This window comes from Hyperolius riggenbachi, chromosome 10, assembly GCF_040937935.1.
Source record: "Hyperolius riggenbachi isolate aHypRig1 chromosome 10, aHypRig1.pri, whole genome shotgun sequence".
In the NCBI taxonomy this organism is placed as follows: Eukaryota; Metazoa; Chordata; class Amphibia; order Anura; family Hyperoliidae; genus Hyperolius; species Hyperolius riggenbachi.
In genome coordinates, this window is record NC_090655.1 from 260,320,688 (window position 1) to 260,335,150 (window position 14,463).

General features: G+C 45.6%; 1 protein-coding gene across 1 annotated transcript in view; it reads left to right on the plus strand.

Annotated features, from left to right (window-relative positions):
* Positions 1 to 14,463, plus strand: part of LOC137537135 (uncharacterized) — a 171,530-nt gene that overhangs the window by 88,037 nt on the left and 69,030 nt on the right. Inside the window, exon 11 of the mRNA XM_068259265.1 lies at positions 5,034 to 6,829. Within this exon, the coding sequence (XP_068115366.1) occupies positions 5,034 to 6,829 (1,796 nt within the window). The remainder of the gene's footprint in view (positions 1 to 5,033; positions 6,830 to 14,463) is intronic.

A 14,463-nucleotide genomic window follows, 5' to 3' on the forward strand; every position in this document is an offset into this window, starting at 1 on the left:
GCAGCTCCTCCCCCTACACTGACTGCTACACAGCACTATATCACACTACAGCCTCTCTAACGCTGTCCCTGTATCAGCATCAGCAGCTCCTCCCCCTACACTGACTGCTACACAGCACTATATCACACTACAGCCTCTCTAACACTGCCCCTGTCTCAGCAGCAGCATCTCCTCTCCCTACACTGACTGCTACACAGCACTATATCACACTACAGCCTCTCTAACACTGTCCCTGTATCAGCATCAGCAGCTCCTCCCCCTACACTGACTGCTACACAGCACTATATCACACTACAGCCTCTCTACTAGTGTCCCTGTATCAGCAGCAGCATCTCCTCTCCCTACACTGACTGCTACACAGCACTGTATCACACTACAGCCTCTCTAATACTGTCCCTGTATCAGCAGCAGCTCCTCCACCTACACTGACTGCTACACAGCACTGTATCACACTACAGCCTCTCTAATACTGTCCCTGTATCAGCAGAAGCTTCTCCCCCTACACTGACTGCTACACAGCACTATATCACACTACAGCCTCTCTAACACTGTCCCTGTATCAGCAGCAGCTCCTCTCCTACACTGACTGCTAAACAGCACTATATCACACTACATCCTCTCTAACACTGTCCCTGTATCTGCAGCAGCAGCTCCTCCCCCTACACTGACCGCTACACAGCACTATATCACACTACAGCCTCTCTAACACTGTCCCTGTATCAGCAGCAGCTCCTCCCCCTACACTGACTGCTACACAGCACTATATCACACTACAGCCTCTCTAACACTGTCCCTGTATCAGCAGCAGCTCCTCTCCTACACTGACTGCTAAACAGCACTATATCACACTACAGCCTCTCTAACACTGTCCCTGTATCAGCAGCAGCAGCTCCTTCCCCTACACTGACTGCTACACAGCACTATATCACACTACAGCCTCTCTAACACTGTCCCTATATCAGCAGCAGCTCCTCCCCCTACACTGATTGCTACACAGCACTATATCACACTACAGCCTCTCTAACACTGCCCCTGTCTCAGCAGCAGCATCTCCTCTCCCTACACTGACTGCTACACAGCACTATATCACACTACAGCCTCTCTAACACTGTCCCTGTATCAGCAGCAGCTCCTCCCTCTACACTGACTGCTACACAGCACTATATCACACTATAGCCTCTCTAACACTGTCCCTGTCTCAGCAGCAGCATCTCCTCCCCCTACACTGACTGCTACACAGCACTATATCACACTACAGCCTCTCTAACACTGTCCCTATATCAGCAGCAGCTCCTCCCCCTACACTGACTGCTACACAGCACTATATCACACTACAGCCTCTCTAACACTGTCCCTATATCAGCAGCAGCTCCTCCCCCTACACTGACTGCTACACAGCACTATATCACACTACAGCCTCTCTAACACTGTCCCTGTATCTGCAGCAGCAGCTCCTCCCCCTACACTGACTGCTACACAGCACTATATCACACTACAGCCTCTCTAACACTGTCCCTGTATCAGCAGCAGCAGCTCCTCCCCCTACACTGACTGCTACACAGCACTATATCACACTACAGCCTCTCTAACACTGTCCCTGTCTCAGCAGCAGCATCCCCTCCCCCTACACTGACTGCTACACAGCACTATATCACACTACAGCCTCTCTAACACTGTCCCTATATCAGCAGCAGCTCCTCCCCCTACACTGACTGCTACACAGCACTATATCACACTACAGCCTCTCTAACACTGTCCCTATATCAGCAGCAGCTCCTCCCCCTACACTGACTGCTAAACAGCACTATATCACAGTACAGCCTCTCTAACACTGTGACTGTATCAGCAGCAGCTCCTCTCCTACACTGACTGCTAAACAGCACTATATCACACTACAGCCTCTCTAACACTGTCCCTGTATCAGCAGCAGCAGCTCCCCCCCCCCCTACACTGACTGCTACACAGCACTATATCACACTACAGCCTCTCTAACACTGTCCCTATATCAGCAGCAGCTCCTTCCCCTACACTGACTGCTACACAGCACTATATCACACTACAGCCTCTCTAACACTGTCCCTGTATCAGGAGCAGCAGCTCCTCCACCTACACTGACTGCTACACAGCACTATATCACAATACAGCCTCTCTAATAATGTCCCTGTATCAGGAGCAGCAGCTCCTCCCTCTACACTGACTGCTACACAGCACTATATCACACTATAGCCTCTCTAACACTGTCCCTGTATCAGCAGCAGCAGCTCCTCTCCCTACACTGACTGCTACACAGCACTATATCACACTACAGTCTATCTAACACTGTCCCTGTCTCAGCAGCAGCATCTCCTCCCCCTACACTGACTGCTACACAGCACTATATCACACTACAACCTCTCTAACACTGTCGCTGTATCTGCAGCAGCAGCTCCTCCCCCTACACTGACTGCTACACAGCACTATATCACACTACAGCCTCTCTAACACTGTCCTTGTATCAGCAGCAGCAGCTCCACCCCCTACACTGACTGCTACACAGCTCTATATCACACTACAGCCTCTCTAACACTGTCCCTTTATCAGCATCAGCTCCTCCCCCTACACTGACTGCTACACAGCACTATATCACACTACAGCCTGTCTAACACTGTCCCTGTATCTGCAGCAGCAGCTCCCCCCCCCCCTACACTGACTGCTACACAGCACTATATCACACTACAGCCTCTCTAACACTGTCCCTGTATCAGCAGCAGCAGCTCCTCCCCCTACACTGACTGCTACACAGCACTATATCACACTACAGCCTCTCTAACACTGCCCCTGTCTCAGCAGCAGCATCTCCTCTCCCTACACTGACTGCTACACAGCACTATATCACACTACAGCCTCTCTAACACTGTCCCTGTATCAGCATCAGCAGGTCTTCCCCCTACACTGACTGCTACACAGCACTATATCACACTACAGCCTCTCTACTAGTGTCCCTGTATCAGCAGCAGCATCTCCTCTCCCTACACTGACTGCTACACAGCACTGTATCACACTACAGCCTCTCTTATACTGTCCCTGTATCAGCAGAAGCTTCTCCCCCTACACTGACTGCTACACAGCACTATGTCACACTACAGCCTCTCTAACACTGTCCCTGTATCAGCAGCAGCTCCTCCCCCTACACTGACTGCTACACAGCACTATATCACACTACAGCCTCTCTAACACTGTCCCTGTATCTGCAGCAGCTCCTCTTCCTACACTGACTGCTACACAGCACTATGTCACACTACAGCCTCTCTAACACTGTCCCTGTATCAGCAGCAGCTCCTCCCCCTACACTGACTGCTACACAGCACTATGTCACACTACAGCCTCTCTAACACTGTCCCTGTATCAGCAGCAGCAGCAGCTCCTCCCCTTACACTGACTGCTACACAGCACTATATCACACTACAGCCTCTCTAACACTGTCCCTGTATCAGCAGCAGCAGCTCCTCTCCCTACACTGACTGCTACACAGCACTATATCACACTACAGTCTATCTAACACTGTCCCTGTCTCAGCAGCAGCATCTCCTCCCCCTACACTGACTGCTACACAGCACTATATCACACTACAGCCTCTCTAACACTGTCCCTGTATCTGCAGCAGCAGCTCCTCCCCCTACACTGACTGCTACACAGCACTATATCACACTACAGCCTCTCTAACACTGTCCTTGTATCAGCAGCAGCAGCTCCACCCCCTACACTGACTGCTACACAGCTCTATATCACACTACAGCCTCTCTAACACTGTCCCTTTATCAGCATCAGCTCCTCCCCCTACACTGACTGCTACACAGCACTATATCACACTACAGCCTCTCTAACACTGTCCCTGTATCTGCAGCAGCTCCTCTTCCTACACTGACTGCTACACAGCACTATATCACAATACAGCCTCTCTAACACCGTCCCTGTATCAGCAGCAGCAGCTCCTCCCCCTACACTGACTGCTACACAGCACTGTATCACACTACAGCCTCTCTAATACTGTCCCTGTATCAGCAGAAGCTTCTCCCCCTACACTGACTGCTACACAGCACTATATCACACTACAGCCTCTCTACACTGTCCCTGTATCAGCAGCAGCTCCTCCCCCTACACTGACTGCTACACAGCACTATATCACACTACAGCCTCTCTAACACTGTCCCTGTCTCAGCAGCAGCATCTCCTCCCCCTACACTGACTGCTACACAGCACTATATCACACTACAGCCTCTCTAACACTGTCCCTGTATCAGCAGCAGCAGCTCCTCCCCTACACTGACTGCTACACAGCACTATAATACACTACAGCCTCTCTAACACTGTCCCTGTATCAGCAGCAGTAACTCCTCTCCCTACACTGACTGCTACACAGCACTATATCACACTACAGCCTCTCTAACACTGTCCCTGTATCAGCAGCAGCAGCTCGTCCCCCTACACTGACTGCTACACAGCACTATATCACACTACAGCCTCTCTAACACTGTCCCTGTATCAGCAGCAGCTCCTTTCCTGGCATTGACTGTATGCCAATTTAATGCAAATGTGCAATGAAGATAAGGGAATTAGTCAGCACCTGATGCTACTTTGCAGCCTATAGGGGGCTGGGGTGGTCAGGTGACTTACTGTGCCTCCAGACAACCAGACACCAATCATAGAACCAATCAGAAGGAAAAGTCCAGGCACCAGATAAGCTGCAGATCACCACTTTATTTCTTCCCCCATCCAAACGTACTGATAAACAAAAAACACAGCGTTTCACGAGATGAGCTTGCTTCCTCAGAGGCCAGGTGATCTGCAGCTTATCTGGTGTCCAGACTTTTCCTTATGATTGGTTCTACAATTGCTATATGCAAATGTGCAGCTGCTGCCCTTGGTTCATTTCTAATCTGCATAAACTTTTCATCAACTTGGAATTCTGAGCAACTCACTGTCCATCCCTAATGATAATTCTTACTCCCCTCAGAATTCTCTAACAGGAAGTGATGATGTTTCTCTATTTGCAGTGCGGAGTCCCAGCATCAGGAATCTCTCAGAGACTCGTCTCTCTGTATCCATAGACTGTACAACGGATGATGATGTCACTGGGCAAGAGTCTCCTGCAGAGATCCTGGTTTCCGATCAAGAGAGATCGCACACTAGAGAGAAGCCCTTTTTATGTGCTGAGTGTGGGAAATGTTTTGTTCAAAAATCAGATCTTGTTATTCATGAGAGATTCCACACTGGTGAGAAGACCTTTTCATGTGCTGAGTGTGGGAAATGTTTTGTATCCAAAGCAAGCCTTCTATATCATGAGAGATCTCACACTGATGAGAAGCCCTATTCATGTGCTGTGTGTGGAAAATGTTTTGGGCATAAAGGACACCTTTTAAGACATGAGAGATACCACACAGGTGAGAAGCCCTTTTGTGCTGAGTGTGGGAAATGTTTTGTTCAAAAATCAGATCTTGTTGTTCATGAGAGATCCCACACAGGTGAGAAGCCCTATTCATGTAGAGAGTGTGAAAAATGTTTTGTATCCAAAGCAGGCCTTCTATATCATGAGAGATCTCACACAGGTGAGAAGCCCTATTCCTGTGCTGAGTGTGGGAAATGTTTTGTATCCAAAGCAAGCCTTCTATATCATGAGAGATCTCACACAGGTGAGAAGCCCTATTCATGTGCTGTGTGTGGAAAATGTTTTCGGCGGGAAGGACACCTTTTAAGCCATGAGAGATCCCACACAGCTGAGAAGCCGTTTTCATGTGCTGAGTGTGGTAAATGTTTTGGATTGAAAGGAAGCCTTGTCAAACATGAGAGATTGCACACAGGTGAGAAGCCCTATTCATGTGCTGAGTGTGGGAAATGTTTTGGATGGAAAGAAAGCCTTGTCAAACATGAGAGATTGCACACAGGTGAGAAGCCATTTTCGTGTGCCGAGTGTGGGAAATGTTTTGGGGATAAAGGACACCTTTTAATACATGAGAGATCGCACACAGGTGAGAAGCCATTTTCGTGTGCCGAGTGTGGGAAATGTTTTGGAGAGAAAGGAAATCTTGTCAGCCATGAGAGATCTCACACTGGTGAGAAGCCCTATTCATGTGCTGAATGTGGGAAATGTTTTCGGTGGAAAGGAAACCTTTTAAGCCATGAGAGATGCCATACAGGTGAGAAGCCATTTTCGTGTGCTGAGTGTGGGAAATGTTTTGTAGAGAAAGGAAACCTCGTCAAACATGAGAGATCCCACACAGGTGAGAAGCCCTTTTCATGTGCTGAGTGTGGGAAATGTTTTGGACATAAAGGAAACCTTGTCAAACATGAGAAATACCACACAGTTGAGAAGCTCTTTTCATGTCCTGAGTGTGGGAAATGTTTTGGAGAGAAAGGAGACTTAAAAAAACATGAGCGATCCCACACAGGTGAGAAGCCCTATTCGTGTGCTGAGTGTGGGAAATGTTTTGGAGAGAAAGGAGACCTCAAAAAACATGAGCGAACCCACACAGGTGAGAAGCCCTATTCATGTGCTGAGTGTGGGAAATGTTTTGTGCAGAAAGGAAACCTTGTAAGCCATGAGAGATCCCACACAGGTGAGAAGCCCTATTCATGTGCTGAGTGTGGGAAATGTTTTGTGCAGAAAGGAAACCTTGTAAGCCATGAGAGATCCCACACAGGTGAGAAGCCCTATTCGTGTGCTGAGTGTGGGAAATGTTTTGGAGAGAAAGGAAACCTCGTCAAACATGAGAGATCCCACACAGGTGAGAAGCCCTATTCGTGTGCTGAGTGTGGGAAATGTTTTGAACGTAAATCACTGCTTGTGAGACACGTGTGTTGAATGTGTGGGAAATTGTTTGACCATAAGTTTTCTTTTCCAGTGTTTCTTTTACTTCTTGCAAAGCGCACATGGCAGCATTTGTACACTGAATCCCGAGGACTCTTTCATGCGGTGCATTGGATTGTTGCTGCTCTTTGACTGTCTATAGTACAGACCAAAAGTTTGGACACACCTTCTCATCCAAAGAGTTTTCTTTATTTTCATGACTATGAACATTGTAGATTCTCACTGAAGGCATCCAAACTATGAATTAACACATGTGGAAGTATAGTACATAACCAAAAAGTGTGATAGAACTGAAAATGTCATATTCTAGGTTCTTCAAAGTAGCCACCTTTTGCTTTGATTCCTGCTTTGCACACTGTTGGCTTTCTCTTCATGAGCTACAAGAGGTAGTCACCATGTCTTGAAGGAGTCCCCAGAGATGCTTAGCACTTGTTGGGCCTTTTGCCTTCACTCTGCGGTCCAGCTCACCCCAAACCATCTCGATTGGGTTCAGGTCTGGTGACTGTGGAGGCCAGGTCATCTGGCGCAACACCCCATCACTCTCCTTCCTGGTCAAATAGCCCTTACACAGCCTGAAGGTGTGTTTGGGGTCATTGTCCTGTTGAAAAATAAATGATGGTCCAACTAAACGCAAACCAGATGGAATAGCATGCCGCTGCAAGATGCTGTGGTAGCCATGCTGGTTCAGTATGCCTTCAATTTTGAATAAATCCCCAACAGTGTCACCAGAAAAGCACCCCCACACCATCACACCTCCTCCATGCTTCACGGTGGGAAAGAGGCATGTAGAGACCATCCGTCTACCTTTTCTGCGTTGCACAAAGACACGGTGGTCTGATGACTCAAAATCTCAAATTTTGAGTCATCAGACCAAAGCACAGATTTCCACTTGTCTAATGTCCATTCCTTGTGTTCTTTAGCTCAAACAAGTCTCTTCTGCTTGTTGCCTGTCCTTAGCAGTGGTTTCCTAGCAGATATTCTACCATGAAGGGCTGATACACACAGTCTCCTCTTAACAGTTGTTCTAGAGATGTGCCTGCTGCTAGAACTCTGTGAGGCAATGCTCTGGTCTCTAATCTGAGCTGCTGTTAACCTGCAATTTCTGAAGCTGGTGACTCGGATGAATTTATCCTCCGCAGCAGAGGTGACTCTTGGTCTTCCTTTCCTGGGGCGGTCCGCATGTGAGCCAGTTTCTTTGTAGCTAAGACAAAGGGACACCGAGAGCCCAATATAGTGTAGTATGCACTGGACAATGTGGAATGTTAGTGAAGTGAGGTAAATATACTCACAAACATGGGTTACCACTAAGGCAACCACTGTGTAGGCAGGTGAGGAGATTAGTCCTGTCCTCACTCAGGATGAAAAAGTAGCTCTCTGTAGTACAGGAAAAGTAGGGCTTAGCACCCCTCCACTAGGGGTGGACTTTATATGTAGATAACGGAACAGAGGCGCCAGCAGGATAAAAACATATATTAAAAGTTCTAAAAATGCTATGGAGGTAGTGGTGGGCTCACCTCGCGAAAGCAGACACTTAACAACTGTCTGCCAAGCATCAAAACACTTATTTATAAATACCCCAAAGGTGCGACGCGTTTCGCAGGCAAAGCCCGCTTCCTCAGGCAATAGAAGGGGATCACAAACAGAGGCGCTAAACCCGTCCTACACGAGCTACTGTTTGTGATCCCCTTCTATTGCCTGAGGAAGCGGGCTTTGCCTGCGAAACGCATCGCACCTTTGGGGTATTTATAAATAAGTGTTTTGATGCTTGTCAGACAGTTGTTACGTGTCTGCTTTCGGGAGGTGAGTCTACTGCTACCTCCATAGCATTTTTAGAACTTTTAATATATGTTTTTATCCTGCTGGCGCCTCTGTTCTGTGATCTACAGTTTCTTTGTAGCGTTTGATGTTTTTTGACACTGCACTTGGGGACACTTTCAAAGTTTTCCCAATTTTTCGGACTGACTGACCTTCATTTCTTAAAGTAATGATGGCCACTCGTTTTTCTTTACTTAGCTGCTTTTTTCTTACCATAATACAAATTCTAACTGTCTATTCAGTAGGACTATTAGCTGTGTATCCACCTGACTTCTCCACAACGCAACTGATGGTCCCAACCCCATTTATAAGGCAAGAAATCCCACTTGTTAAACCTGACAGGGCACACCTGTGAAAAGAAAACCATTTCAGGTGACTACCTCTTGAAGCTCATCAAGAGAATGCCAAGAGTGTGCAAAGCCGTAATCAAAGCAAAAGGTGGCTACTTTGAAGAACCTAGAATATGACATATTTTCAGTTGTTTCACACTTTTTGGTTATGTACTATACTTCCACATGTGTTAATTCATAGTTTGGATGCCTTCAGTGTGAATCTACGATGTTCATAGTAATGAAAATAAAGAAAACTCTTTGAATGAGAAGGTGTGTCCAAACTTTTGGTCTGTACTGTATATCAAACTCTTCCGACTCCTCGTCAGGCATCTTACAGATTGTTGCATTGGCTGGTTGAACGCTGTGCTACCACATATTGTGCGTTTGTTGAGAGTTTACTTGGCATTTATTGGGTATCGTGACAGAAAGCCAAAGGAACCTGGAACCTTTCTTCTACTGTGCGGAGAGTATGGAGAGTGCTGGAGTGTGTGCTGCTCCCCCCAGGCCCCTGTAAGCCCCAATGCAAAGCAATATAACAGACGGCAGTAACTGGGATGGAAGCTGCGGCTCCCCTGGAAAGTACTCGCAGCACACAGTCTGAGAACCACTTGTGTAAACTTTTCAAATAGTTGGGGAGATTCAGTTACCTTCTTTTGTTCATAGTCTTCATGTTATCGATAGGAAGCTCTCTGTAATTTACATGCTTTATATGTAGTTAAGAAGAAAACCTTCCCACAATCCTGCTGGCACTGCACCGCTCCTCAAAGTTAGGCAAAGGCACCCAAACTAGGTACAAATAGAAATGGGGGACATATAGACACAGACCATTTATATCACACTTTTCTCCTGGCGGATTCAAAGCACTAGAGCTGCAGCTACCAGGACATGCTCTATAGGCAGTAAAATTGTTAGGGAGTCTTGCCCAAGGTCTCCTACTGAATAGGTGCTGGCTTACTGAAAAGGAAGAGCCAAGATTCAAACCCTGGTCTCCTGTGTCAAAGGCAGAGCCCTTTACCAGTACACACTATGCAGCCACTGGGGATAGTGACTGTATAGGGACCTGTTTTAGAAAAAACAAAACAAAAAAGATAAACAACGGGTATACATATAGATTTGAGGCACTATCTATTGACAGTTTTTTTATTTGTTGGTGATGCAGCCCCCTTTAAGAAGGCCTAAAGTAATACAACATCAGTAAAATACAATATGTGCAAAAATATTTTGCATGAAAACAGGGAACTAAACACTCAGCAGTTTCATACTCTTGTGAGACGTTATGTGATGTCATGTAAGGAAATGGTGCATTTGCCTCTGAAGGCACAAACATGTGAAAATACTCTCTTAAAATGTATCATAAAGCGAGGAAATTAGTTGGAGAGGAGGGTTCTAACTGATTGCTGAGTTCCCCACTATGGTGCAATCCGACTTTGTCAGAATTTGCTTCCCTTAGTGATGGGGGATTCTGGATCCGGAGGGGGGTAAATATATTCACCACTTGTACCATAATAATCATTGTAAATCGTGGTCTCTAATGGTAGTGGAATTTCACCTTCCTAGGCATTCCCGATTCAGGTACTGTCACCTCAGGCATGCAATGTGGGGGTGTGACTGCTGACCTGGTCCCGGGCACTGTGGAAAGCTGGCTGCTACATAAGGAAAGCCTTATATCCAGGTTCTGCTCCAGTCTTGCTGACTATGAATATGCTCATAGACTAGCTAAGACTGTGGCATTATGAGAGGGGGAGAGATTTCTGGGGAGGAATGGACTGACTATGAGGACACATACTGTATATAAAGATGGTAATTTGCTCTCGAGATAAGTTGGTTCAACTGCACTGGTTTCACCAGATATACTTTACTCCTGTTACAATATCCAAAGGGGGGGGAGGGGTGTGAGTGATGTTTGTTGGAGGCGTGGTCACAACCCAGGTTCTTTTAAGCATATGACTTGGAACTGCAGCTCATCCAAGCATCTTCCAAGAGTCTTCCTGTTGTGTCCTCTTATAAGTCTTGTCTGTTGTGATTGAAAGAGGACTGGTCCTTAAAAAGAGAAACATTTTTTTTTGGTTAGACTGTTGTTCTTTTATGACAAAATTTCCATTGCTCTAGAGTAGAAAAAACTTCTGAACCCGTCTCACTTTATGGATGCACTTAGTTAATACTTCTCTTCCGTTATATAAACTGACCTGGTTGGCGAGAGGGATGGGCTCCTCATTGGATAAGGTCTGGAAGCCCTGGTTACAATGTACTGGTTCCTCTATTAATAATCTAGATGCAACTCCCAGCATCGAGGACTCCCTCTGATAGATATTCAAATACATGCTTGTGGTTCTTCCACACCTCTGTGATGCTTTGTGTAGCCCCGGTCTGGGATTTCATACTGGTCCATAGATTTAATGTGTGTGACTTGGTCAGCTTATGATGCAATCCTGTATATTCTTCATGCTACTAAATGCCTATATGTCTATTTACTTGCTTTTGTATAATCTTTTATATCTCTGTGATATAGCCTGATATAACCTAAATATGTCTTGTACTGTCAATGGGTTGTTTTGTGTTGCTGTTGTGCGTTTTGATAAACAATAAAAAGATTAAAAAAAAAAATCAACCGTTTTGGTCAATGATGAATCCAAACATTTTGGCAATAACAGGATACGCACAAAATGCACTCATTGGTACAGATAACAAAAAACATAAATCACCATAACTGGAGAATACTTGGAAACAAAGGCCAGGGATTAAGGATCAGTGATTTATTTTTCAGAACAACTTGCTGTAGCTTGGTTATGATACATTTGCCACACATTTTTTAGCAATTCCATTGCTAACACAAATATATAGTTGTCTTCTTGGTGACATAAATAAGGCTTTCCTCCTGGAGGCATAAATACTGTTTTCATCCTGTCTGGTTTTGAGGTACATTGTTGTGAAACAGGACTGCTTCAATTACAGCACCCAATACTTGGTTAAATAAATTAATATATTACAAACACAATCATTACATACAAAAGTGCAAACTTGCAGGCCAACAAAATGTATAGCATAGAGGTAGAGACATTGGTGCAATCAGGGCTGTTTCTAGCCTTTTTTCACCCCCGGCAATACATTTTGTCACCTCTTAAAGAAGAAAAAACATTGAACACATTCCATATGATATAAACCATGTGCCATGTAATACATGCTGCCACTATGCAACTCAAATAATAACCGTAGGTATAATGTCACCCACACTACAAGTTCCAACATCATTTCCCCACAGAACAATTTCAGGTATCATGTCCTTGCCATTACAAAATCACATTATCAAGCAAGACAGTCTTCATTTCAGAATACTTTTCCACAAACATTATGAGATATACAAATACGATACCGCCTGTTAGGATAGATGTGGAGTGGAGGGGGTATATCATGACATTGAAGGGCTGACATAGTGAGATGATACAATAGTTTAGAGATCCATAAGCAGTTCTGGAGATAAGCACAGTATGTAGGTGAGACAAGATAAGAGAAGTGGAATGGAGGAAGGAAGGGTAGTAGGTGGTTAGAATTGATGACATGGATGAGTGGATAGATATGAGCAGAACTGAGACAGTGCATTGCAGCATTTTCTCGCGTAAAGTTTTGCAAGCGCAAAATTTTCTTGATGGCGTGCTAACGTGAATTTTAGCGTGAAAGCAAAGGGTAACACATGCAAAAATTAGTGTTAGCGTGCGCTCTCGCAAAATTTTGCACGGAAAAACGCAGCAAAACTTGTGTGAAGTGCATAGTGCGGCCATGATAACAGTTATCACGCTTTAGTGAATCAAGCCCTATATGTGAGTCAGACCTACATTTCTGATGCATAGCTGGGGAAGCTCTATCTTCCTATGTTAGTTACTGCAGAGTGAGCCGCAGGGGAAGCCTTTCAGTGCTGTGTGCCGTGTCTTCCTCTTGCATCCTATGCGCTCATGCTGGTTAGTGTGATCAGCTTCACTCCAGCTGCCAATGTCATGGCAGCCAGAGGGACACTGATTATGCTAAACAGCATGAGCACATAGGACACGAGAGGAGGTCACATGACACGGAACCCGGCATTGATGTGGCTTCTACCACGGCTCGTAGCATGGGGGGTATAGCAAGAGGTGGGAGCAGAAGCAAGGAAAAATAAGCCTGGTGAAGGCTTCCCATGTGGCTCACTCTGCTATGGAAATGCACATAATGGGGGTACAGAGAGAAGTCTGTTGGCAGAAAAGCACAGACTGCTATTACTCTACTGTGGTTATTATACAGAAGACCCCTTTTTCCTCATCCTGGCACACCTTGCATAAAAGATTCTGGGGAAGGGGGGATGCGGGAGGCAGATACATTTCACATGGATTAGGCCTGAAAGATAAATCGAAATTAAACCGAAATCACGATAACCAAGGTCACAGTTTCAGAATAGTCAAAGCAGCAATTTCTGTGATTTCGTCATTTTTGCATGGAGGGAGATTGAAGAAGCGGCATAAAACTTACCCCAAGTCCTGACGCGTGAGGCCCGCAGCATCGGCAGTGTTGGACATACCTTCCACATGAGTCCAACACTGTCCATCCTCTCTTGCCATCTGCTGACTCTCGTACATACTTCCTGGTTCCTGTGTGTCACTTGACATACAGGAAGTATGCCATGCATTAGAGCCTGCAGGAGACAAAGTGGATAGACTGGGCATCGCTGGACTCTTGCTGGAAGGTATGTCCAGCACTGCTGCAGCTCGGGGGCACAGAAGAGACAGAGGGAGCACAAAGGGGGCAAGATAGAGACCCAGAGGGGACACACAGGGGCACAAAGAGAGACGGTGACAGAGGCACGCAGAGGAGGGGAACAGTGCCTGATTTGAAGGAAATCATGAATTGAATCGAAATTGCGATTTTGGACAGAAATCACTCAATTCAATTTTTCCTAAAATTGTTCAGGCCTAACATGGATTACTGTTCTTATGGAGTGGAACAGAGACAGATATAGGCTGCCTGTTCTGATTACTTGGTGGGGAGGGGTGAAAGATACTGGCTGCACAGTTACATGGCTTACAAAGGGGGAGTGGATAATTGCTGCACTTTGGGACAAGGAGGGTTACTGGCTGCAATTGGGGAGCAAGAAGAGTTATTGTTTGCAATACTTTTTACGGTGCAGCCATTAAACCCTCCTGGTCCCCAAGAGGAACCAGTAATTTTACTAGGTAGACTTATACTAGAGTCATTAAATCCCAGGTTTAGACAATCAGAGATTAGGGTCAATTTATACAAGAGATCGACTTATACACAAGGTCTGAGCATATATGGTAGTTATTATTATATAGCTCTTTCTTCTTTCTTTTCCCTCTTTCTATATAAATATATATATATATATATATTTCTATACTAAAATGTGTTTGACTCTAGACTTTATTCTCAGCCTTTAAATTGATATTACTAATTTTAAAATGTTACTATGAAGGAAAATTAACCAGGATAGAA